Source organism: Lates calcarifer, linkage group LG6 (assembly GCF_001640805.2).
Source record: "Lates calcarifer isolate ASB-BC8 linkage group LG6, TLL_Latcal_v3, whole genome shotgun sequence".
Classification (NCBI taxonomy): Eukaryota; Metazoa; Chordata; class Actinopteri; family Centropomidae; genus Lates; species Lates calcarifer.
In genome coordinates this window covers 17,685,176-17,710,362 of record NC_066838.1, presented here as the reverse complement: position 1 = coordinate 17,710,362, position 25,187 = coordinate 17,685,176, and the positions used below count along the sequence as shown (strand labels likewise).

Here is a 25,187-nt window from a genome sequence, read left to right as displayed (position 1 = left end):
CAGCAGTCCTAGATTCTACAGGCAGCCATGATTATTAACAACCAACACTGTGGTACACGGCATGTGGACGACCCACACGTCTGGCTGAAAACAACCACAAGTGAGCGGCAAGCTAACAAAGCAGTCCTGCCATAGACATCAATTCTTTACGATCACAATGCAACCTTTTACACCACAGAAATGTATTTCACAGCATATATAGACCTAGTCTCTCCTTATATCTCACCACCAGTATCAGTGCAGGTCTGAAAGATGTAATTCAACCAGAAAAGGAGAGTGAACCCGTTATTTAGGAGGATCCATGCTCTTTTCTTGGTCTCCTCTAATAGAAACAGAAAATAAGTGGTTTGACATCCTTACAGTGGTTCCCTATGAATAATGCAAGAATAGGCCACAACTGCAAATGATATTGAGGAGTTTTACAGAGAAGCTGCCTACTTTCTGGTGTTCTAGTTTTGGATTTTGGATACTCTGGTTTTCCAGTGTGTGGGAAATAAGCTGTTTGACTGCTCATAATGTAAATGTGGTCAGTTTTAAACTTAAAAGCAAAGTGGTCTTGCCCCTCCACTACATGCTGTTCACTGTTTTTGTACTTGCAGTTTCTTTTCAGTAGTAAGGCTGAGTGTGTGTGTGTTTGTGTGTGTGTGTGTGTGTGTGTGTGTGTGTGTGTGTGTGTGTATGTGTATATGTATGAATGACACATGCACACACAAACCACCACTGCACCACTCACTGGCAAGAACTTGTGTGTTCTCAAGGACACTTTCCTCTCGGAGGCGCCTTTTGTCACTGGGTCACTTGTGACTCAGTAAGCACACAATTGTTTAGCAAACACAAAAAAAGGCATTGGCAGACACAAACACACACACACAAAAATGTGCCCCGTGGTCATCACACTGAACACTGAACTCTGTGTAACAAATTAAGAATTATATTTGCTAATGCACTCCAAGCAGAGCAATAACAGATGTTTCCAGGGCGTCTTTTCGCTTCATCAAAAGGGTCTGACGATACAATCAGTGGATATTATAGTTTAAAAAATCCACCCAGCAGTTATCTGTTGAAACACATTTTGCCTGATCTCTGCCTAATCCCAAAATAATAGTCGTTTATAACACAAGAAGAATTGCAGAGGTAATTCTCAAAATAAGACAGAACTGAATTCTACTCACGTCGGCTCTCGTACATGCTCCTGGACTGAGCCCAGATCTTAAAGGGGTCTGGCTTCTTCTGGAGGGTGAGGGTGCCATCTGCGGGGTCCTGAGGGGGCAGGCCTGGCAGAGGCTGGGTGGGGGCAGCAGGAGTGGGAGCCACAGCCTCACTGGGCATGGCAGAGGGTGGGTGGCTGGGAGAATCGGTGTGGGTGCTGCGATGGCTGCACACGCTGTGCTGGGAGCTGCTCTGGCTGTCTTTCCTCTCTAACTGGTGCTGGGTGGACAGAAAACAGAGAGAGAGGTGTATATGTGTGAGGGATGGGGGCGGATATAAGAAGAAGGTAGAGGGCAGATAGAGGAGAGAAAAAAGTGAGAGTGATAAGTGAGTCAGTGATAAGGGTGAGATAAAGGGTAAAAGAGTTGAGTGTGAAAAGTGTTGATGGAGGACAAAGAGAAATAAAAGCGACCAAGGTCATCTTGTTTAGACATTGCAGTAGAACATCTCTTACTAAAATGTCTGCTGGAATGTGAGGAGAAATGACTTGGTTTCCATGGTTGCCAGACAAAGACAGTTTGAAATGTGAGGGAATTTTAATGAACAAAGATACTGCCTTTATGAATCCCATGAATCTTTGTTTATTGCAGAAGGTCCCATGCATGGAAACAGAGTTAAGGTTGTTCTCAACTGAGGCAGGAATGTGTAAAATCTGGCTGAAGAGTTTTTGTTGGTACTCCATAAACTGAAATTATTTAAAATAATTAGCTGATTTAATGGTGGATTAATCAAAAAAAAAAAAAAAGATTTAGCACTGAAACATTCAGTGTTCTCGTACCAACTTGGGCACTGCATGAAAAAAACTGCCATGACACGAGGATGCCAGTGTGGGGGTCGCTGTATCATGTTGAAGACACTGCTGCCTTATTTATGTTCGCAGACAAGTCCTCAAATTTGTTGTAGTTACAGAATCACGCTTTTTTCAAAGTCAGCAAACAGTGTTATCTTTGTTGGTAATTTTACAATCTACAGTGAAGAATTCAATATACTTTCACACACATATGCTTTGGTGTCAGCATGGCATTGCTCAACAGTGTACTCCCAAATTTACTGCTTAGTTTACTGATAGGTCAACAGGGCATGCAATAGGTCAGAATGGACTACAAAGCAAATTACTTCGATCTGATGTGCTTATAAACTGTACATTTTGAATTCAAACTGTGGTCATGGTGTTTTGTCCTGCTACATCTTGATTGTTGCAACCAAAGATAAAATAACTTTTGTCATGATGAAGTTACATAGTCTTGGCATCTTTTAAGTCACTTGCGACGTTTTTGGTCCCGCTTAGACAATATATAGAGTACCATGATTTTTTTTATGGCCTATTATTGTGCTGCTAGACACTTCATGGTTTCCTGTGTTCTTTGTATTCTGATTCTGCAACCACAAAATGTACAAATTACTACATTACTATTTGCAGATGCACATTATAAAGCCTTTTATGAAGAACAAGCCTTACTGAGAAAATGTAATTACTGACAGTAAGAAAGCACCAACAACAACTGAATCATTTTCTATCTGATATGAATAATAAACTAGTACATGAAATGGTAGAGAAGTCATGGCATCGTCTCCGACTCTCTCACTTATCTCACTGAAGAGTGATGAAGGGTCAGATATTCCAGTAATGCTTCTTAATGAGGACAACAGCCATGCAAAATTGACTTCTCATTTGATCACCAGAGACTTGCTTAATGGGTTGAGACAGCACAGTCTCTCTTGCATATGGGAGTTTACTGTGAGCATCTATTTAGATTCTGAACTGGAGGCAAAATGGTTGTTCTGGGTTGACACGAAGTTGCATGCAGCGTGACATTTCACTGACATAACACAGAGGGGGGAAAACTGGCTTTTTCTCAGCGGAAAGCTAATCCAAAGTGACAGTCAGGCAAGGCCACTATTGGTCCCACCCGACCCCCTTAAAGCACCCTCCTCCTCCATCCGCCGTGCCATGTGACCTGAATAGGTGACACCCACAGCTCTGACTGATACCATTTCAAACTAATCCTAATCCTAATATCCAGCCATCTGAGGCCAGGGTTTTTAATGTTGATCGAGAGACAGAGGACAAGGTTCTCTTCCACTCAAGTGGTTGGAATTGAACCCGCCACTGACCTTGGATGAATCTGTCCAGAGGAAGCGTCCTTCTACTTTAACTTGCTGGCTCTCTGGGGGTGAAACAGGGTGACAGTAATTTAAAGCTGCACTGGCATCTCTTCTGAGCCTGTATTGATTTTTTTATCAGGTTGAGATGAGTCGTAAAAACGAGGAGGCATTTGCTCTTTAAACTCCAGAATAACTGCACTGTTCCCTGAGAGTCCCCCTCTTGCTGCTCATAGATCTGGTCTTTATGCATCTTTCTCCCCTCTTTTCCCATCACAACTATGAGTCACATTGCAATCTGTTGCAATCTCTCCTCCAGCTTCCCCAATCTCCCTATTCTTTGCTTCCAGCTCCCTCTGTCATCATTGCACCCTTCTCCCTGTCTGTTAGCCTCTGTATATCCTCTGTATCTGTGGGCTATCATAGTGATTCACTGTCATCAGACAAACCATCTCCACGCTGGTCTTCACCTCTCCCCTCTCCTCATCCCTGTCTCCTATTTTTGCTTCATGCCTCTCTCTCTCTCTCTCGTCATCCCTCAGCTGTGGCTGTCTGCCCTCTCCAACAGCTGGTCACTGTTACACTGTTCTGCCTAGGCTATGCTTAATCAGTCACAGGATGGCAGCATGGCAGGGTTGGAGGGATGTAGAGAGAAAGAAAGGATATAAAACAAAGGAATGACAACACAAAAGCAAAAAAAAAATTAAAAAATTTTAAAAAAACAACGAAAGAAAGAAGCATGTCAGAAAAGTCAAAGTGGCAGACTGTGAAAGAAGTAAAGACGAATGGTGGCGGCAGGATAAAATGGGATGATTTCTTAAGCTCTGGGTGCAGGGCAGTACAACAAGAGTTAGATATTGTATCTCTTTGTCTTTTGTTCTTTAAATAGCGCTCCTTTCACTCAGTAGAGCGAACATGCACACACACAAAAGAGCTGAAGATCATAGTACTCACCACCAGCTTTGGACTCCTCTTGGCTGGCACCACTCCTGCAAAACATCGGCAGAGAGACAGAGAGAGCATTAATGACCTGCGATGCTCTTCCCTTGTCCCCTCTGATCAAAAACTCCCCAGGACGAATGGATGGACCCTTGGTTCCTGCTGCAGAGCGGAACGCAACTGGCCCAGCTCTCCTACCCCTCCTCCTCCTCCTCCTCCTCTCTGTTGCTTTCTCTCTCTGAGCAACACACTGCGCTAGGCTGCTCGCTAATCTAAGTGATCTCCTCCCCCTGTGCTGTATCCTGCTCCACACGGCGCTCTCACCCGTGCTGTTAGAAGAGGAGCAACTGATCTATCTGCATTAGACGGGCTGACTGATGCTGCAGCAGCCCGGACGGCTAGTCCAAGCTACAGGTTCCCACCCCAGTCTGCTTCAGCCAGTTGTCTCCAACACAACCTCTCCAGCAGAATCTCAACTATTACCCTCTAAGAAGGAGCTCAGCAGCTTGAGCTTCATATCAAAGGAAAGGCTGAGCTTCTGCCTTACTGTGCACATCTTCTGACTAACAACAGAGCTGTTTCCTCTCCTCTCCACTCCTCTGCTTTGCTCAAGGCTTACATTGAGATCTTCTCTCTCGCCTTTTTTTCCCTCATTCCCTCCCCCTCCTCTTCTTCCGTGCACCATGACTTACTCTCCCTCTATCTGTCTCTATCTCCCTCTCTCTTATATACCAGTTAACATACTGTAGAGAGCCACCAAGAAGATCAATCTCATTTGTGCTAATGAAATATTAATACTTGGAGCGAGTTGTCAGGGGAGAGTATTCACAGCATACCAGTGTAGGGAATAATCCACATTCCCACTCAACTGCCTTTTTTTTGCACATCCATCACAAGCTCAGAAATTTCATTGTGTAGGTTTCTCAACCTCAAACACATTAATTCAAACTCCACCTTATTATTTACCCCCCACATGAAGAAGACGCTCTGCTTTCCACAAAAATTCCTTTCCATTCCCGAAGCTGCTTTTCCTTCCACTTACTACGGCACCGTATGTTGAGACAAAAATAGACAAATGAATGCATGAACGACATGAGGCAGGATTGGGACAAAGAGTTGCTGTTGCCAAGGCAATCAAGTGGTTCTGTATACAATACAGTGGCAGCAGTCTACTTTATGAGAAGTAGGCAGAAGCAGCAGCGCAACAGAATTTACATTAATTCTCAAACGTTGATCCATTACAGCCTCATTCTCCTTCATTTCTGCTATGGAGCCAGATGAAAACATATTATTTCCCTCCCCAGCATGCCATGGGAAAAACCTACAGGGAGTATTAATGGAAGGTTCTAGTGACATTAACACATACAACAACATGCAAGCATCCATCTTAGGCTCTTTCTGCTGCATTGGCAAAAAAATCATTAAATGTTAAAACTCTGTGTTGCTGCAAAGCCCCTCTCTCTCTACACGATTCATAATTTATCCTCTGTATTTTCCCTCCCTCCTTCTCTCCCTCTCTCTCCCTCAGATTATGGGGTGCCAGTTACTGGAGCAAGTGGAACATCTCAGCTGCTGACATGCTGATGAATGTTTTCATGTGAGTGTGTGTGTCTGACCCAGGAAGGACACACATCAGTAGGTCACATGTCAATAATAAGTATTTCCCATTACAACAGCAGGGTTATGTGACCCTGGAGCCCTAAATTACACTGTATGAGAGGCCAATAGGAATCTCTCACTTTGATACAACCTCTGAAAATCTTCAAACTGGCAACAAAGTCAACATAATTAGCATTAAAATGTATAGAGATTTAATTTAACTATAGCCATATGGTTAATAAATTTGAGTGTGGAACTGAAGGAGAATTAAGATTCAAGAAATTGATTTAGTTTGACCCTAACTCTGAAAGTCAGAACACACCAACTTTCACTAACCACAAAAGTATTTCAGAAAACACAAAACATTTCAGAAAACACAAACCTTTCAGATTAGGGAAAGGTTGTAACAGCCCTTATTGTTTGTGATAGAACGGAACCCAAGTCAATAGTTCGTTGGCATTATCACAGCCTCTCAAAATGCCTGTGGTTTGCATAGTTTATGCTTGCTCAAAGTATCAAAAGTTATTGTTGATGAGGAGGAATATATAAGAAACTGACTGAAATATATTGTCAAAAATGGCTTCCAACCTTCACCTGTGGTTGGGAGGAGCGTAGTTAGATAGGCCTAATGCTCATGTGTGCAGTGACCCCTTTGTTAAAGATGGCAGTTACACTCAGTATCAGCACCTGGTAAGAATTGAACCTGTGTCCTCTGAATTGCCAGGCAGGTGTCTTAAGACCCTGCACTATTTGATCCAGTGCTTAGCGGCTATTCCTTTGAGTCTTTGCATTTGGTCCTCAGCTGATAAATTCATGGCCTCTCAGAAGAATCGAACCTGCATCCCCTGAATTACCAAGCAGATGTCTTAACAGCCTGTGCTATTTCATCCAGTGCTTTCTGTTCCTTCAAGCCTTGGGGTTTTTGCATTCAGTTTTTAACTTTAAAATTCATTGCCTCTCGTAAGGATTGAACCTGTGTCCTTAGAACTACCAAGCACTATTTTAATGGCTTGAGCCATTGGACTAGAGACACTTGAAGTTCATTTCTTAGAGTCATTAGGTCTTTATCTGGGCTGAACTACTTGACTTCAAAATTCACCATAGTTTAAACCCACAACCTTAAAACTTAAGAGCAGTACTCTAACGCCTGAGCCAATTGATCAGACACTCTAGGAGTGTATTTATTATTATTTATTATCTCTGGAGAAAAGTGGGATTGCCCTCCCGCTTTAGTGGAGGCTGCTGTGTGTGTTTCACCCCTTGTCTGTATCCGTCTTGCCTTGCAGGTCCCTGGTAAGCAGAGTATCAGTGTGATTGCAAGCACCTGGCCAGTCTCCCCGGAGGCCTTAAGATCTGGCTGTATCAGTAAGCACTCTCTTTCCATTTTTCCAGAACCACATCTTTGTTTGGTTGCTTTACACTGTAACACTGATAATATGGACTAGCACACCAGAGGACATTAAGCATGTTTTTTGGGTATTGTTTCAGTAATAAACTGCTGTCTCTTTCTGTCTTTTGTCATGGCTCAAGAGCTGGGTTATGACAGTACTAACAGAAAAATAGCATTATAATAATACACTATCTTTTAATTATTTTTATTTATATCCTATAAGCTGAATTCAGTCAAAGGTACTGCAGATATAATGTTTTTGTGTTTTCTGAAATGTTTTTTTGAAATGTTGTGTTTTGACCTTCAGGGCCACCACACTATAGCTTATGTCAGCTAGAACAGCTGATTTACATGCTGTGTGGCATGAACGCATCTTCATTCATGATGCAGTCTTTAAATCTGCTTAAATTACTTTGTCATTGTGATGCTGATGTATACGTGTAACTCGGCATTGATGGAATCTGGCTGGATGTAAGATTTATGAGCAGCAGAAGCTCAGTGAAAGAAATATGGGAATCACATGTTCCTGCACACACGCAACTCTGCAGGAGCATCCATAAATGCATGCATGCTATACATATGTAATATCAACACAGGCAGGTATGCAAGAAAGTGAGCTTTCCTTTGTACGCAGATGCAGGTGAGTTTACAAGCACACACGCAAATACACACAGAATTTACATTACGCAGCGGTGCCATAATCCTGATATTTTTATGCTGCTGAAGCTGCTGAATGACAGTAAAGCTCTGCTCCATAGAACACTGCTTTTAAAAAAGTGAATAGATCACTAAGAATGCAACACCAGCTTAAAAACCATGATTTTATTGTTACTGAGGCAGAATGACTAAGACTGTGACCATTATCATTCAAATGATAGGGGAAGTAAACAAATTGGAAGTGAAAGCGAGCACTGTCAGTTGTTTGGTGACCTAAACTGGCTCTAAGCATCAATGTGGAGGAGGCTGCTTCCTCTCCTTCTTTTACAGTAGACAGTGAAGCATGCCCATAATAAGTAGCACAATTACAAACAAGTATGCTAACTGGGAAATTACTGAACAACATTAAAGGCAGAAAGTGTTGAAACACACATGCAGCCTCTAAGAGAACATGTTCGTATTATCAATTGACAATATGAGAACATGTCAGTGACTTTCTGCTCAGTAGCTCGAATAATTTGTGTGTACAGCCAAGTACTGTGTGATAAAGGAATGGGTCAGGCATGTGTTTTGATCAGACTTAAAAAGATGTCCTTGCCATCTGCCCCATCTCTCAGTCCTATCATACACATATTTTAAATGTCACATTGGATTTCAGAAATCAAACATTCAAGCACCAGCCTTCACTGGTGAACACAAGTTCAGTAAAATGTAGGAAATTGGGTGTTTTGGCATAGTTGTGTGGGTACAAATGTGTGTGTGTGTTGGGGGTCACTCTCTAACCCTGAAGCAACAGCACTGAAAAAAACTTGAGCTTTTCATACTGAATCTGCAGCAGAGTGAATAGCCCAGTGCTCCAATATGCTGTTGAAGCTGTGGCCTTGGTGAGTCTATAAAGAGCCCACACATGCGAGTGAATGGCTCATCCTCCAGATTTTCTATATACATTGTTAGAGGGCGTACAACATGAGTAATGTTCCATCTTGTTGAGCCAAACCTGTAAACATTTGTCTTTTTTCTTCTTGTAAGATTGTCCTGTTATGCGTTTTTTCTCTTCTCTTCATGTACTCTTAAATTATATTGCCTTACTCTTCTTTGTCATTTGTTATCATCGCATTTCATTCCTCTACCTTCATTTCCTCCACATTTTATTTCTCTTCCCTCTGTCTTTTCATTTTCTCTCTTCAACTTCCTCTCTGTCTCTCAGGGGACAGGAGCACTGTTCACAATTGTCATGGCAACAACACTGGGGAGACAAGATGGAGGAGTCGTAGCTGGCCTGGCCTCCTTTACAGGGGAGGATCCTGTATGTGTGAGAACACCAGATGTTGTCTTTAAAATTTAATTGGAATATTTCTTAGACTAGAGAGCTCATGGTAATAATACATTTTTTTCTAACTTGTAGATATTTACACATGCAAATGCTTAGAGTGCAGGTGCTCTGCAAATGTACTAAATGACTGAAACCTGCACTTCACACTTGCTTAACACATTTTGGTCCAATGCAGATGAGGCTAAAGGGAGGCTAAGCCAGGCAAGTGTATAAATAAATATATATTTCCAAATGTTGCTTCTAGGTTTGAAAATATCCATTTGGCTCGTACTTACTTTTTCTTTTTAACAACTGTCACTACATAGTTCTTTAGCAGCTACTTCTCTCATCACCACAACAACCAATTCTACCTCTTGCCTATTGTCCTTGCACAAATTACACGTTACTATTTTCCCTTCTAGGTTTTCTATGACCGCAGAATTGAAACTAGAGGGACCATTTGCTGGGCAATCCAAAATCCAAAATGTGGCTGTGTTCATTTCAGATGCACTCTTCAGCCCCTGCACGTAGCATTAAGGTAATGGCAAAATGTACCACAGCCTTCTGAAAATGATGTGTGACAAAACACATTAATTTTTTTTTTACTTGTAAAGCCTCCGAACTCACAGTGTATCTTTCTGATATTAGCCACAAGCAAAGTGCTCTGACACTGTTCAGTTCAGAGCCATGCTGCCTCCTGGGCAGTAAGAGTAAACTACTGAACTGGTGGAGTTTTACAAAAGATGTTTTTTCTCACTTTGTCGTGCATGCCTCATAATATAGACAACTCAATCTGAACCTTACAAAGAACGCTCGTTTTTTTTAAACAGCAGTGACATTTTGAAGGCTGTATCAAAATAAACACAGAGCATTTTGAATGAATATAACTTCTGTGACACAACTCAACCTCCTGCAAAAAGTTATATACACAACTGGAATCTGACAATTACTGTGGGAAATCATTGTGATGTTATGTTTGTTTGACCTTGTGCTCTGTGCCCTCTCATGATAACAAACTGCTGACTATGAGTCAGACAGCACAGATTGATGAGTCATAGATGAACAGATTAAGGCTTCTTCTCCTTCAGCTGAAGTCCACCTTGTTCCTACTCCTCCTCCTCCTCTTCATCCTCCTCTCATCTGCTGATACTTCTCTAAACCAATCCCCTCATATACGCTCCCCTCGCTGAACTTCCAGTGCTGTTCAGCAAATCTCTCACTCTTTTCCTCTAATCCTCCACCTCCACTTTCTCAAAACATGATCCCCAGTCCTATTTCTCATCCTCTGCTCTCTCCTCTTATCTGCCTTACCTCGCTCCTCTTTTGCTCCCATAATTGTTGTTTATGAATGACTATGTGCTAGCTGCTAGCGATCACTTGAAAGGTCACAGCATTATGCTTAGACTGGAAACCAAACACAATTCTCAGTCTCAAGATCTGTTGTTATTGGGTACAGCTGCAGCTAATGATTATGTTTATAACTGATTTCTCTGTCCTGTGTATTTTGGATTAATCTAATATTTGTGTCCAAAAAAGGGCCGAAAAATGCCTGTCAAAATTTCCTAAAGGTGATGATCAATTCAAAACCCATAGATATTCAGTTTACAATGATATAAAGTAGGGAAAACAGGCGAATCATCATATTTGAACACATTAAAACCACTGAGTGCTGGAAACTTCAAAATTATTGTTGATTAATTTTCTGTTGATCCACTACAGGCACCTTTAAACTGTGCAAAAATAGCAATTGTGTATGTTTATTGCATGTCACAATGTGTGAGGTGCATCTCATAGAGTCTTGGTAAAAAATGGTGTCAGGCTGTACAATATTAGTTTGAAAAGTGAGAGCAGCAGTCATGGCAGCAGTCTCCATGACTGGAGACTTGGTCCTAAGCTCCTGACATCCAGGCAGTTAACCAAAGATTTTACCACGATAGTCAACTTTTCATAATTTTGCTAGTTTTATATTTTATTTCTGCAAACTTCCTGAAATATTGTATTGAAGTGACATTTGATATTTGAGATGACTGACTCCTTTTGTTAAATGAAAGAAGGGTTTTGTAGAAAGTTTCAAATAAAGGTAGTGAATAAGGTAAAATACTGTGTATCAGGACTTACAGTCATAACATACTCAGCTTCTATGTCTTACAATTGATATAGCCCCTTAATTCATCTAAATACTGACCCCCTTGCTGCCTGTGTGTGCAGTTCCTGTCCCTCATCACCTGGCTGCTCAGTAATGACAGGCTGGTGTCAGAGCAAACAGAAATGATCTACGCTGCTGTCAGTCGCTCTACCTGCCCCAGTGACTTCCAGTAGCCTCCATCCTACTTATCCTCTCCTCTATTTCCTCTCTGTCTTGCTCTTGCTCTCTTTGTACCTTTCCCTCTGGGCTCTGGTAGCAGGGATACTGCCCTGTATCCCTATCACATTCTCTCTCACACACTTTCATAGACACACACACACGCACAGGCCCATAATGATGCTGACATTTAACACAATACAGCAGTGTTATTCCAGCAGCAGTGCACAAGGTCAACTCATTAGAGGGCATAATTGATGTGGGGTGCATATTCCAGCCTGCTACTAAAAGAGTTCTGGGTCAGTCAGCATGGATGGCAATTTAACAACAATGACCGGACACAAATGAGGGACCTCGAATGTCATTCAGTGTCTGCGTGGATACTCTACACTCAGGCAAACAATTTGTTTTGTTTTGACATTTCAATGAGAAAAACATTTATCTCTGGGTCATCCCAGGCCAACAGTGTAGGAACATGAATGGCGGATTGTAGTAGTGAGGAGGCTGAGAATCCAGGCAAAGCAACATCCACCATTTAAAAATCAGCATGAAAGTAAAAATAACACAATATGAGCCAACTGAATACTCAATATTCTAATCAAAATTGATGAAACATTCAGTTATTTTCTGTTTCCATGAAAACCAGCTCTAAGCTCCTCTCACTTATTCATTCCAGGTACAGCAATTTGAAAATAAAACACATCGTGAGGAGATTTCACACCCTCCACAATACCCAAATTATCATAAAGGCGACATAAGATAATGGCAAAGACCGACAGCATCTCTGGGGTCTAATTCAGCAGCATCTGTATTCATAACGTATACAAGTCCCTGACCTAATGGGCTCCTCTCCCCTCCCTTCTCATTCATCTATCTCGCCTCTTTACCCAGCCTCCCACTCCCTCCCACACTCATCTGCTCGCCCTCTGCCATGCTAACTCAGCCCATCGTCTCTATAACTCTCCTCGCTTCATCCCATCCAGTCCGAGCATTTTCAACCTGCCACCCACTCTCTTCCTCACTTTACACTCCTGCTCTCTCATTATGTCTCTCTTTCCGTGCCAACTATTCAAGCTGTTGTCTGTTCAGCGGTACAACAACAGTGCATTCTTTTGTGAGCTTAATCACACATCCTTTCACGTCAAAGCTTCAGTGCCCGCATCTATTTATCCACCCCCTGCTGACAAATATCTGACATCAAGATGTAATACATACCTCTTTGCACCAGCATGGTGACCTCGCTGCCTCTGGGACATTTGCTCAGCAGGTCTACCACCTGGTTGTGGCTCATATTTTGGACATTCCTCTTGTTGACCTCCATCAGAATGTCCCCCTCCTTTAGGCCACGGCAGCGTGGATAGTCCACTATCTGCTTGACCCTCTGCCCTCCTCCTGTCAGGCTGTCGGCGATGGTGAAGCCGAACCCTTTGTCTCCCTTCTCCATGTGGATGGTGATCAACTCGGGCTGGGTGGCTATGGACGAGGCCAGGGTGACCACATCGCTGGAGTAGCCATGCGAACCATTAGACGCCACCTCGGCTGAGGGGCTGTGCGGCCGCGGCTCCCTCATGCCATTGACGGGTCCGGCCTGGTTGGAGGGAGAGTCGAACGTCTCCTGTCCATTGACGATGATGGGCTCCTTGTCCAAGATCGCCACTGAGGTCACCAGGCTGGTGTTGGGGTCGTCGGGGTCAAAGGGCAGCGGATAGCCACGGCATAAGGCCAGGTCCACCATGGAGCCGATGGGGATGGATTGGAAGATCTTCACCACCTGGGCGTGGGTGTAGCCCAGCACAATGGTGTCATTCACACTGACTATCACATCACCTGCACAAAGGAAAATGAAACTGTTAGTAATGTAGTTATTTACACAAATTACAAGTCAAATTAATGTTATAAAGTCAGTTTTATTTGGCATCAGCCTGCAGTTGTGTGATGGTGACATTTCAGAGAAAATGGATGTAAGTATTGTAAGACAACAGTGTGTGTTGTTGTATGAAAACAGTGCCCCCTGTGGATGGTGGTTATGTACTGCACCTGTCTCCATCTTGCCATCTACAGCTGCAGGACCATCCAGCACCAGACTTTTGATCTGTAGAAACTCATCTGGCTCGTCACCTCCAACCACAGTGAAGCCGAAGCCACGACGACTCTTCTTCAGCTTTGTGTTGATGAAGGTTCCTTTCAGCTCTGCTGGGTTTCTTGTGAAGAAAGGCTTCCCTCCTGCACAGCACCAGAGACAAAAACAATTATTACCCTTGTTTCCGTTCACATATTCTACATTCAGTTATCAGAAGTGTTTACTGCAGCATGGACAGCTTGGACAGTTTAATGTATGTTTAATAACACATTTGATCTGCATGCATTTGGTTGTCATTGCAGATGTGAATTACATGATGGATCTTAAGGCCACTGTCAGGACCACATAGCAGTGGTTATGAAGTATACAGCGTCTGTAAGCATAAAGATTTACGTTTGACTCCTGCAGGGCCGGGAGGTAGAGTTGGTGGGACCTGTGGGTCCCTGTAGGTCTCCAGGTGGTTTGGAGCGTAGTTTGCCAAAGGAGCCGCTGCTGAGGAGTGCTCCTCTATCCACTCTGTACAGGTACAATCACACACACGTTAATCCACACACACACTCAACACAAAAGTGTATTTACATGCCACACACACATATACACTTAACAGCAACACACAAACACAGAGCTTAAAGCACACGCTGTACATACTTGCCACCTGACTCATTTTTATGCCTCAGTTAAAACCAGCTCTTAATTTATTTCCTCTAGTGATATTTGTTGAATGTTTTGATTCTTTTGTAAGTATAGCACACAGCCTTTGTACTATTGATAGTGATAACATTAAAAAAAAATTTAATAACCTATCATCATTGTTTGTTTTACTTCACGCTGGGACTTAATCATGCTCTTGTTTTGGAACTACAGTTTGGGGGCTCTGGGGGCTGTAAGCAAGAAGTATAATGTTGCCATGGAGTCAGTTACCTGTGGACTACAACTTGAGCCCTTGTGCACCATTAAAAGTATGCTGAACTAGCTATTAGCAGTTCGTGTTTGACTGAGTTACGATTTAGAGAAGGAATACAATTTTTGGAGCAAATTACATTACTAAAGGTTTTAAAGTGACTTAACTGCCTCCATGAGTTGTGTGTCACAGCCACTGTTGAAACTCCAACTGCTGACCATGTTAGTGAAAAAACTTCCAGCTGTTTTCAGAACATCAGCAAGCATCTGGTACTTTTAACCTCACGCAGTATCTTTTCTTTATATCTCTCACTCCGAGCCTCCCCTGCAACTCTCCCAGTCTCACTGGATGCCTCAGTAAAAATCCCTTCCTCATCTCTTCATGGTAAAGCACATTAAATGATCAAATACGAAATGATAAACAGCATTTATGATTTTAAATCACGTAAATTAAAGTCTAAACACCAAAGACAACACCGGGGCTTGGGCCAGCTTCATTTTCTTGAAAACTTAGTTTGCATGAGATTCAGAATTTGCACTCAGCGAACAAAAATGTTGAAGTCAAGCCATAGAAGAGAGAAAAGCAGCCTGGCCCAATCCCAGGAGAGCACTGGACGAACTAGAAGGACACGACACTCACAGACATGAAGAAAGAAAGAAATGGTGCCGTGCCAGGGCAGGAAACGAACCTCGAATATACCGCTCACCTTCTGGAGGCTGCGGCTGCTGCTGCTGCTCCAGGATTTTCCGACGCCGCGCCTCCATCACTGGGTTCTCATACTGTGTCTTTCTGTTTATGTGACTGAGACAGACAGAGGGAGAGATAAAGAGAGGTAAAGACTGATATATAAAAACTGATAGATAAAAATATATATATAAAAGGTGTTCTTATCAATAAGAAGGTTCAGTCTTTGCAGTTTAACAAGATACATTTGGCCTGAAGGTGAAAAGACTGACCGAAAATTTGTTAGAGGGTCTTTAACTTGGAGAAACCCTGCTTTTCTTTGTATTTATGTGAATCAATACGGTGATTAACTTACTCTACATAATACACCCCGTACACTGGGTCATCTATTCTTTCCCATCCTGGAGGCAGCTCTGAAATACAGACAGTACACAACATTAACCACAGAAAAACAACACTTTTTACCTTTTATCATGGCAGTTAGCAGAGCTGAGTGAGATAGTGTAGTTAGGTTGACTTACATAGTTGACATACTACACTTATAGTACATATATATAGTATGCTAAATCGCGTTGGATTACATTTGTCTCTTATCTAACATCTCTCATTATGGCCATAGAGGCTCCACATTACTCACTTTTACTGTTTTTCTTCACAGTTTTGAGTACGAGATTGGATTTGTTGTGTTATGTTTGTAAGCTTGATTCATTAGCACTTGGTGTCTTTATCACATTGTATTTTGCGGTTTTGGATTCTGTCAGTGCCAAAATAACTAAGACTAAACAACTTGAGCTGTTTGCTATTGTACAACAGGATAATTTAAGACTTTTTTTTAGTTTGAAAATAACAGTTTCTGCCTGCTGTGGAGTTGCAACACCATGAAATGCTCACTTTAAAATTTCTGCTTTATTACACCACTAAAAGTACAAGCAAGTACAAGCTAAAAGTACAAGTTTCAAGCCCAGATTGGCTCTTCGTCAGGTACAGAGGGTTCTAGCTGTTCCAGTCGCACACATTTACAAAACTAGTCAACACATTGGATATGCGTAGCTGTTAAGTGTTTGTGTAAACTAAATTATGACCTGGATCACTCTCCTGCTGCCTATATTACATTTATTCTGCTCATTAAGACTAAAATATCTTAGTGTACCTGTGACAACAAAGATCCTACACAGCTTCAAACATGTTTACAACAGAATGCGGATTGACAAAAGTCTGGTCTGGAAATTTAAAAAGCTGAAGAGCTAACATCTGTATTTGTTTGCATGTTGTAATTATTTTGCTGCATATTACTACAGCCATACATTGTACACACACCTAACCACACTTCATGAGAAGAAGTGGACAGATTAGGCCCATTAAACTGACACGTTGCCATTAAGATGTCAGCATCTCAGTTCTCCCCCTCACTATATTTGATTTCAGACAAAGACATTACCTCCTTGTGTTACTGTGGGCTTCTCCCACGTCTAGTAAACACTTTTATAACAGACTGGATTTCACAATCAATAATCACAGACTGTCTGCATCTGAGCAGCCAGCAATAATAAAGGCTTACAGCCAGACATTCAAGGCCTTGCTTGGGACTGAGCTCTCATTCTATTACAGGGTTGTTTGTTCTACCTGCATATGGGATGAGAATCGGCAGCGGAGCCATTTGCCAGTCTGTGAAGCAACTCCAAGTACATCTATCAGCCCAAGTCCTCAGCACAACCTCAGGATAACATATTCCAAATGTTTTTGTGCATTTCAGACAAATAACTCCTGCTGTTCACGCTATGACCGATGAGGAATAGAATATTGTTTTTGTTATATCCAGAAGAAATTGTGTTATCCAAATATCCACAAAGGCTCCGAATGTACATCAAAAGGAAATTTTCCAAAAATCCGTAAATGCTTAACTTTTGGCTATAGATCAACAGCATATCTAAACCACATACAGTATGTCTCAGATTAATGCATGTGAGCGATTAATGCCGTGAAGCTCTGTTAAAAGCTGAAATTCTAGAGGGAGACATTTGGAAATGTAATAAAACCAACTGCCAAAAACATTAAAGTCTCTTTTGACATGGACACAGACATAACTTATATTGGTTAGTTTTACATCAGATGGATTTGTTCAGTATCTCTAAACACAGCCATCTTTCTGTATGAATCTGGAGAAAATCCATTAAAACCTATTATACTTTAAAGTTACCCTGAGGAGTATTCAGTAAGAAAATACACATTTGTTTACATTTATAGTTCTCAAAACACATGTGTATCCTTAAGGCCTACAGAACATACTGAATCTTTTTTCCTGATTATTTTCTTTTGTTTTTATGAAATTTGCATTGTTTACATCAGCTTGCAGTCATCTTCTTCAGTCATACTGCTATTAAAACACATTTCTACCACCAATTGTTAATATACACCACTTCTTTCTGAAGCTGGCAACATTTATCATGTCACTGCTTGTGGCATCCAGAGTGCGAGCTGGTACAGCACTCAGTACAACCATTGTAACACTGCTCTACAGTGCCATCCGTGGTCAAAAACTGCTCACAGCTCTCCTTCCTCCTACCTAAATCAAAAGTCTTTCTACTGCAGGCAGCTGACAGAATCAAACCGTGAGAACGAAACAAATCATATTACCATATTTATCATAACAACAAAGTCCTTTTTCCATTTTAAAGAATATGATTCATAAACTCCATCTAACCTCATAAAGTACCTTAGAATAACCCTGGTTTAGATCCAATTAAAAAAATCTTACCTAAATCACTCTCCAGGTCCTCCGTATGTATCCCTTCTTCTCCAAGGTGAAAGCAAGATGTAACAAAGAAAACAAAATGAAGAATAGAAAAGGGATGGATAGCAGAGGAGAGGTGGTTCGGGGATGGAGGAATCAAGAGCAAATAAAGAATGAAGTGACAGTCCAGAGAAAGGCAAACAGGGAAACAGAAACCCCTTAGTCTCAAGACAGTAATAATAACAGGATCAAACAACATCTTTAAAGGAAAAAAAAGAAACACTTGAGCAATCAAAGGAAGTGAAGTGTGCCACTTTCAATTTCACCACTTGATGGTGCAATTTTGCAGCATGTGCTCTTAAGTCTGAAGCTGTCGAATGACATTTAGAAATTCTCAAACATTTCTTAATTATTTGAGAATTATATGTCTGTTTTTTTGTGACAGTAGTCTCACAAAATTAATAATTTACAGTATGACAAATGTAGGCAAGATGTCAAATCAATAAATCCTGCAATCTAACCAAATCAGAACTAAAAAATTAAGGAATGTCACAAGAAGAGCCCCATGTCTGAGACCTTAAGCACCACCTACTGATTCCTAAACCACTAAACAGAGGTGTGAATGTACACTTTTCTTGTGTAAATGATGTGTAGCAGCTTACCATCATCGTCACACTCTTCCAGAGGCCTGGAGGCTTTGTCTCTACACCGAGGATCCAGCCATGATGTGGTCTTTGTGTTGTGGCTAAGAGGAAACAAACAAGACAACAGAACAATTCAACACTGGCCATCACAACCAACGTATAAAAGCACAGCAGAGGCGCATGAATGCATCAATAAGAATTAGAAAGTAAACCGTGTCAGCAAGTTTACAGAGGACAGAAGGCGTCTGCTGCGAAGAGAAGTGAGAGTAACAGAGCCACACAGGCAGGATATCAACAATACACGACCTGACTTTTCCCTGTATTGTTAAACAAGAACATATTGTAATTCAGTGATAGCAGAAATGAACATACAAGCTCTGAAAATACACAGCCATGTCCTGGTGGTGTGCCTTTGCCGTGCTGCAGAGAGGACAGAGAGGTGGAGGTAGTCAGGTGATCAGGATGTGATCTCCTTTAGAGATCGGGACATGCAGGGATTAACAGGAAAGCAGTTGCACCCAGGGGGTTGGGCAGGTTGGCTGGGGAGGCCTAAAAACCAAATCATGGGGGAAGACAAGCCACTGGACGAACAAAAGGGATTATAGTGCAGGTAAAATACAGAAAACACCAACTACATTATGAGCTATGGTGAGAAATGCTTATACAGGCAGTGGTAAGAGTGTGTGTGCAGCAGATTAAACTGTTAAAGTGTTGCAGGTTGTCGATACATACTCTATGAAGTAAAGTTCTCCGTTCTCGGTGTAGGCCATCTCCCAGTTTTCAGGAAGCGGTCCCAGCGGGTCTTCTGGAGAGACCTGCGGTTCAGCGAGGGTCTGCTGCCCGCTGTCTGCGGTGGAGGTGGCTGCATTGTTCAGACCACAGGATGGAGCATTGTCACGTGCGGGGTACGGCCGGAGGATGCCGCCGCGGCTCTCGTCCTGGTCGTTAGGGTTACCTGTGCACAACAAAGGAGAGGGGAAGAGACTACGCACTAAGGATCCTGGGTAACACAACAAGCACAACACGGAACAACAATGACAACGACAAAAAAAAAAGAGCAAAATCACAGTTTATGTCTCGTGCATGCAAGAAAAGGATAAAAGTAAGCAGACATGCAATTTTCAGCACACCAAACTCCCAGCCTTTCCCCTTCCCCCCCATCCTACATTTGACTCCTACCCATTTCTAGTGTACTGAACGGGCCCCAGGAATATGCTAATTCTCTCAGCAACAGTCTTTCCCAAACTGTCTCTGACCCCCACTCTCTTTTACCTCTCCACCCATAAGCCTCTTTCTTCTAAAGCTAGCAATCCCAACCCCCATCCCCACTTGCTCCCCAGTTCTGGCCCAGTGTCCTCCACCACTTCCGTGGGCCTTTCAGGGTTGATCAAATGCTAATTCAACACTCTGGCAGCCTGGCAGGGGGACACAGAGAGGGCATAGATTCACAGCAGAAAAAAGCACAAAAACACGCCATCTATCACACTCACAAAACAGGATAGATCTCAAAGCGGGAGAGAAAAAGACGGGAAACACGATATGGTGTAAAAGTGTCATGTTGTTACCGATTTTCTTCTTTTACTTATATGATGTAATTCATTTACATGCAGATGTGCTGAGAAAATCTGGCATGGAAATACTACTATCACCTGAGGTAGAAATATTAACACTTGACAAACATGTACACACGCAAGACAGAATTTGATAAGTTAAGGGGAGGAAAGTGATAAAATAAGATAACAGGTAGGGGGAGGATGTGAGGGTTGTGGTATGGAGAGAAAATGATTAATCTTGTGCGTGTAGCTTGTAATCTACTTCTTCCTCCACTACACCCCTCCTCACAGGCAGATGGCAGTGTTTGGAGGCTCACAGGAAAAAAAAGGAATCAGCACCACAAAGACATGATGTAACCGCCAGACACTATACAACAGAGGAGAGGAAATCATAAACATACACACATTATCTCTCTCCTTCTGTATTCCTAATCTTTGGCACACACATGTATACACAGACACTCCTGAACAAGCATCCACTCGAGAACAAACACGGCACAGATGGAGAGTACTACACATGCAGAGACAAAGAAAGCTGCAGATACAGAAACTTCAGCAAACAGAGAGAGAGAAAGAGAGAGGCTGGAGAGGTGCTACGACGCACTCACCTGTAAAACTGTTGTTCATTTCCGTGGCCTGGTCGTCATCGTCGTCGTCAGCAGGCACTATTCGGGCGTTTTGCATGTCATTGTAGGACTTGGTGCGCTTTGGGGTGGACTGCTGGGAGCCTGCATCACTGAGAATCACTGTCCCAATGATGGGCTGCCTTGGCGGCTTGGGGGTCCCATAATAGTTACCTAGGCAACAAGAAGGACATTAGCATGCTTGAGAGAGACACAGGAGGAGGGAGAAGGAGAAACCGAGACGGGGAGAGTGGAAGCCGGGGATAAAAACAGGCAGAGTGTGAGGGACAGAGAGATAGCAGGCAGAGGATCTATGAAACCTCCTAATCTTATGCTGTGAGGGAAAGACACAAAGCTGGATCACAGCATGACTACAAATCATGGAAATAAGCAGCTGGTGAGAAAGCCAAACGGTTCTGGTTTGTGTTTGAGGCTGCAAAGCTGTATTGTCTAGACTCTGAAAGCACACTGAGCAAAAACGATGGACCAGCTCACAACACTCAGCTTGTTTTAGCAGCTTTTCTGACTGAAAAGCTTGTTTATTTGTCAGCGGTGTAAACAAGGAATTCGTACCAGTCATATCCATTTGTAAATGCGAGAGGAAGACATGCCCTGTTGGCCCAGGGGTCTAATGCACACCACGTAAGAGCAATGTCAAAGAAAATGGTTGGAAATTTGGGGAAATACACATATATACTTTTATGCCGAGCATTGCATGACAAAATTGATACCACTCCTGTGTCTGTACAGTAAATATGGAGCTACAACCCACAGCTGGTTAGCTTATGTAGCATGAAGACTGAAAGTAGGTTATATCTTGTTTGTGTTTTGCAGTTTTGCAGGGAGACTTGTGACTATTTCTTGGCTCTGGAGTTGTAACTTTGTAGACCCTCCGCTAGTTGTCTGGCAAATATTCAATTATTTACTGTTAAATGAATAAAAATGAGATGGTCAATACCATTCTTGTATGTATGTTACCTTTTGGAAAGAGTCAGACTAGCTGTTCCCCTCTCTTTCCTGTCTTTATGCTAAGCTAAGCTAATTAGCTGCTGACCATAGCTTCACATCTACTGTGCAGACATGTAAACTAGTTCTCAAAATGTCAAACTATTCCTTTAACAGTTTGAATTCACCTAAGGATGTTGCTGTATGCCATCCTCCCTCAGGTTCTTATCAAATAAAATAGGCAACATTTTTCCAAAATACTGAACAAAACTGAGAGGAAAATCACTTTTATACAAACTTTAAATATAATCAGAGATGTTTCTATATAATCCATTAGATCCAGATTTATTTATGAATCAATAATCCAGGCTTCCTCTGGTTGTCTGGATAGCCACAGACTCCTGTGGACAGGTATTTGACATTGTCTGCGTGAAAGAGCGAAACGTGCCAACACACAGCAGAGCCGGTGCCAAGCAGATTAATGTCGCAACATTCTCTACCGGCCCCATGCACACAATCACACACACAACACGTGGCCTCGCAGACAAACACAAAATGCATGAACACACACATCCGCACACGTTTACACACACAGGTTTGTGCCTTAGCGCTGTACAACAACTGTCCTTATCAGAGTGAGAGGGACAGATGTGGAGTGACCTGCTGTCTCCTGGATGCATCTCCCCCCATCATGCACAGTCTAATCAGAATCAACTGAGTGCACACTCTTACAGCCTGTCTGCATGTAGGAAAAAATACATGTTGATCGCTGCTATGCTTATTGTATCTGTGGTGAATCAGGACACCTGCGCCATCACGAGTCACATGGAGTGTCAGTTATGATCATTATCATCATTGTCGTCGTCCTTACCTTCATACGTTCCTATTTCCAGTAGTGTGCCACTCTCCTCAAGTTCTAGGAAGTCCTCCACAGACAGGAAGTTGTAGTCCACCCCTGGGACCTCTCCTTCTCGAGGGGGGCGGGTTGTACCTAAGGACAAGAGGAAAAAAAAAACAAAGAAAGTTTAAGTGGCTCCTGCTAACCAGTTAAAATTCAAGCCATGTGCTTACAGTTGACTGAAAGTGAAATCAGATTTTTCCTCCTGGCACAACGACATGTTTAACAGTCTCCTCTCACAGCTTCCACACTGAAAGCCTGTCATTAGTGTTAAAATGCAGTCAACATTGCAACATTCATTCAGCTCTTTGAGATGATGAGCGGTCATAGGGACAAGGTTTCTAAAGCAGGAAATGAGAGAGTTGTGAAATCAAGAGGATGTGATTGTGATTCAGTGTGGTGATTGGAAGCACAGTGACTGGTGAGTGGCTGCGAATGTCATGTCAGGAAATTAAATCGAGGCTCACATCTCCAGCTATCTCCCTCTGCCTCATGGGAAGCTGCTGCCTGCTAAGTCAGAAGATAAAATAAAGGTCACCTTTAGCATTACACTATTCCTGATACTGTTATCAATCCATCCACTTCTTCACGGTGAGTCTGGAATTGTAAAATGCACTGACATAATACTATTATAGTCGTATTACTTAAGCTGGTATTGATCGTTAAAGCTGCATTGTTCCTGTCACGACTGCAGTGCTTTATGGCTGCACTTACTGCATTCTTAGGTGTTGTTAGGTTTAACTATAGTATAGTAAAAGCTTTTCAGTCTGCAGCAATATAAACCAGGACTGACTCCTTCATATTGTGAAACCACATGAGACAGTGAAAAGGAGTATATTTGACATAATTCTGCAAGAACTGGCACATGACTAGATTCTGAATCAACTCTTTGTTTCAAATTCTCTTTAAAGGTAAACCATCATCAACATTTTCCCTGCTGGCCTAACTGCCCTGAGCCTGATCCCCCTTGGGAGTTAATGATTAGCGGTCTGTGGTGTTTTACTTTGTAGTGAGAACACTTTGTTGGAGGAAGTTGACACCAGACAATGGAGACAGGAGCTATTGTGTGTCTGTCTTTACAAAGAGGAGATGAGGTGACGGGCCAGATGGTTGACGGAAGTTCTAACCCATCTGTGACCAGGACAGGAGTGTTTACATCCATATATACATGCATACATGTGAATGTAATGCCCCCCCGCTTACCCCTTCTAAGTGAGGTATACTTCACTGTAACACAGACAGCAGTGTGAACCATTGTATGCCGCACAATGCAACTTACTGGGCTTCAGTGATGACAAACAGAAGTAACTTTTTTTTTTTAGTTTAAAGACTAAACTAAAATGACTGCCTGTATACTCCATCAAAACTTGCTTGTCAAACAGTCAAATAGCATTAGAAACTTCCTCTCCTCCACGTTTCTGACGTCGGATAAGTGGGGGGCTGTGCCCAACCTGAGGGAGACCTGAGCGCATCCACACTGGACTAAAAAATAAACTTGAGGACAACTAGATCTGATTGAAAATGTGGTCGACCTGAACAGACTCCAACAGAGAGAGAACACCAGCTGATTGATAGTACATCAGCAGCATGATGTACTATCAATTAACTCAATCAACTAACAATGAGCCTCGTTGGAAAAGAGCACCTATAAACACCTCTGTAGTCAACTGGACAACCATCAAAAGACAATGTTCTAAGTGAATCAAATCCCCCAAAATCTGTAACATAACTATAATTATAAATCTGGTAGGCTACAGATTTTCCTAAAATCGGCTTGTGTTTGGTTTCCTCATCAGAACAAAGCTCTGGTGATCTGTGAAGCTCACAGTTTTCTTTTGTGGTGATGGTGACATACCACATGATCAGAGCGAATACCAAGAACACTCGGGTCCATTTGGATCCACTCAGGTATTGCTCATATGGACACACAGACCTGAGCCCTATGGCAGTAAAATGAGACCCAACCCAACCTGATTAGACCGAGCAGAATTTGGACCTGGTCCGACTATGTGGACCCAGGAAGACCTCCGCTTTGAGTGCCCTCCAGGACAGACAATCAGATAATGTTATTATGAATGTCTGGACCAAATTCCATGGCAGGCCATCCAATAGTTGTTAGGAGCCAAGACATTTATCTAAAAATCACAAATGTCAACCTCATGTTGGTGCTAGAAGAGAAGTCAGGGGATCATCCAAGTCATTACAGTTCATCCTCTGGGCATCACAAATGTCTGTACAACATTATATGTAATTCATTAGTTGTTGAGGTATTCCAGTCCAGACCAAAGTGGTGGACTGGCTGATCAACAGACATTGCCACTGCTTTTTGAAATTAATGATGAGTGCAGAAATGACAGTTTATCACACTTCAATCACTTTTGTATCATCTCTGTTCTGTTCTAAACAGGCTCATGTTTGCCTGTTTAGTCAAGATTCTTTCTTGTTTCAGTGTTTACCTGTGCCTCCCCAATAGCTCACACTCCATCCCTCAGGGTACATTCAGCCCACAAACACCTGATAATAGGCGAGCCTTTGCTGTGTACTGCACAATCCTACACCTTCATTGCACTGCAAAGGCAACACTGATTCTCTTTATTGCTTCTCTTCCTGCCATTTT

The 25,187-nt window shown here is 42.3% G+C and overlaps 1 protein-coding gene across 15 annotated transcripts in view; it reads right to left on the bottom strand.

Annotated features, from left to right (window-relative positions):
• LOC108889501 (membrane-associated guanylate kinase, WW and PDZ domain-containing protein 1) overlaps positions 1–25,187 on the bottom strand; it is a 91,607-nt gene that overhangs the window by 14,918 nt on the left and 51,502 nt on the right. For 5 of the 15 annotated variants that reach the window (XM_018685975.2, XM_018685978.2, XM_018685988.2 and 2 more), the window contains 13 exons: positions 22,544–22,663; positions 20,713–20,901; positions 19,284–19,551; positions 18,924–18,971; positions 18,570–18,652; positions 17,932–17,970; positions 15,532–15,589; positions 15,181–15,293; positions 13,985–14,107; positions 13,549–13,734; positions 12,727–13,338; positions 4,267–4,301; positions 1,173–1,428 (listed from right to left, as the gene is read on the bottom strand). In XM_018685975.2, coding sequence (XP_018541491.1) covers positions 1,173–1,428; positions 4,267–4,301; positions 12,727–13,338; positions 13,549–13,734; positions 13,985–14,107; positions 15,181–15,293; positions 15,532–15,589; positions 17,932–17,970; positions 18,570–18,652; positions 18,924–18,971; positions 19,284–19,551; positions 20,713–20,901; positions 22,544–22,663 — 2,130 coding nt within the window. The remainder of the gene's footprint in view (positions 1–1,172; positions 1,429–4,266; positions 4,302–12,726; positions 13,339–13,548; positions 13,735–13,984; positions 14,108–15,180; positions 15,294–15,531; positions 15,590–17,931; positions 17,971–18,569; positions 18,653–18,923; positions 18,972–19,283; positions 19,552–20,712; positions 20,902–22,543; positions 22,664–25,187) is intronic. The other 10 variants (XM_018685976.2, XM_018685989.2, XM_018685977.2 and 7 more) reach the window with 9 other exon arrangements.